Source organism: Protobothrops mucrosquamatus, unplaced genomic scaffold (assembly GCF_001527695.2).
Source record: "Protobothrops mucrosquamatus isolate PMUCROS unplaced genomic scaffold, P.Mucros_1.0 scaffold3461, whole genome shotgun sequence".
NCBI classification, from domain to species: Eukaryota; Metazoa; Chordata; class Lepidosauria; order Squamata; family Viperidae; genus Protobothrops; species Protobothrops mucrosquamatus.
The window spans coordinates 13807-15173 of NW_015389438.1; the positions used below are offsets into that span (position 1 = coordinate 13807).

General features: G+C 43.5%; 1 protein-coding gene across 1 annotated transcript in view; it reads left to right on the forward strand.

Moving 5' to 3' along the window:
- Positions 1 to 1367, forward strand: part of LOC114923428 (striated muscle-specific serine/threonine-protein kinase-like) — a gene marked incomplete at its 5' end in the record, with an annotated part of 16394 nt that overhangs the window by 13634 nt on the left and 1393 nt on the right. The window contains 2 exons of the mRNA XM_029286374.1: positions 174 to 249; positions 545 to 694. Coding sequence (XP_029142207.1) covers positions 174 to 249; positions 545 to 694 — 226 coding nt within the window. The remainder of the gene's footprint in view (positions 1 to 173; positions 250 to 544; positions 695 to 1367) is intronic.

Genomic DNA, 1367 nt, shown 5'->3' on the forward strand with positions numbered 1-1367 from the left:
CTCTCCCTCTCTCTCTCTCTCTCCCTCCCTCCCTCCGTGGCCTCCCTCCCTCCCTGCCTCTCACGGGTTTCTTCGGTATATTAAGTGGAAGCCCTTCTGGGCACAATATGGAATTTGGCCTTGCATGTCATCTGCAAAGAAGAAAGAAGTATAGTCCTTTCTTTTCTTTGCAGCTCCAGAAATGGTGAAGGGGGATCCCGTTGGCTCAGCAGCTGACATCTGGGGCATCGGAGTGCTCACGTATATTATGTAAGTATGGAAATGAGATGAGTGATGGCAGGAAGTTGAGTGCGTCAAGTAGAATTAAAGATCTTAACTCTGATTAATTTCCTGCAATAAAAGTATACCAAATTGGAGCCTATAGTTCTGTTTCCTTGATCCTCAGCTGACCTGGGCAATAACAGGCTCTGTAAAGTTTTAAAGGCACCAGCGTCTTACAGAAACCTCTAATCACACAGTGGTACCTCACTGTGGAATGTTAGCTCCATAGACAAGTGGATCATTTATGTTGTCCATTGCTCCCATTCTCAATTGTTCCCATCAGGCTCAGTGGCCGCTCACCGTTCTTTGAAGCAGATACCTTGGAGATAGAGAGCAGGATCCTTGCAGGGCGTTATGATGCCTTCAAGCTCTACCCCAACGTCTCCCAGAGTGCTGCGCTTTTCATCCGCAAAGTCCTCTCTGCTCATCCATGGTGAGTGTATTGTGGGGAAAGAAAATGACGGAACCTGGTTTTGTCAGCCTAGTTGAGCGGCATTTGAAGCTTATCTTGATTGAGAACTCCAAAATAGCATCATCGTAGTGTAAGTGTGAAGGTTATTAAACATACTATAAGCTTTAGGATATTCACAGGGCTTTGCTTGGAGGATTTCAAGAGGAAGCAAATAATTGTTTGTTTGTTTGTATGTTTACTTAAACAATGTGTATGGCTGCCCGCCTCGCCACTGGGACTTAGCAGCTAACAATGAATTAAGAGCATAAAAAGCGTAAAGAATCCAACGTTTGTTTGTTTTTTTAAAAAAAGAAAGAAGCTACGGCAACAATTAATCTATCGTGTCCCAGAGGGCCAGCTAAATCCTTCCATCTTACAAATCAATAGCAAAGAGACAAGCAGCAGGCAAACCAACCAACAGTGTTTCCAGTCCCAATGCTTAAGGAGAAAACCTGGTCTTTAGCACCTTACAGAAGACCACTAGGGTCAGGGAAATTCACGGCAAATATTAGAACAGTCATTAGATGTGATCAATAGCATAATTCTAAATATCCTTTCCTGCAAACAAAATCCATCAGTAGCATAATTCCAAATATCCTTTCCTGCAGTTAAAACCCATCATGTGTACCTTTCACCAGTGGTTTTGTGGAATGGG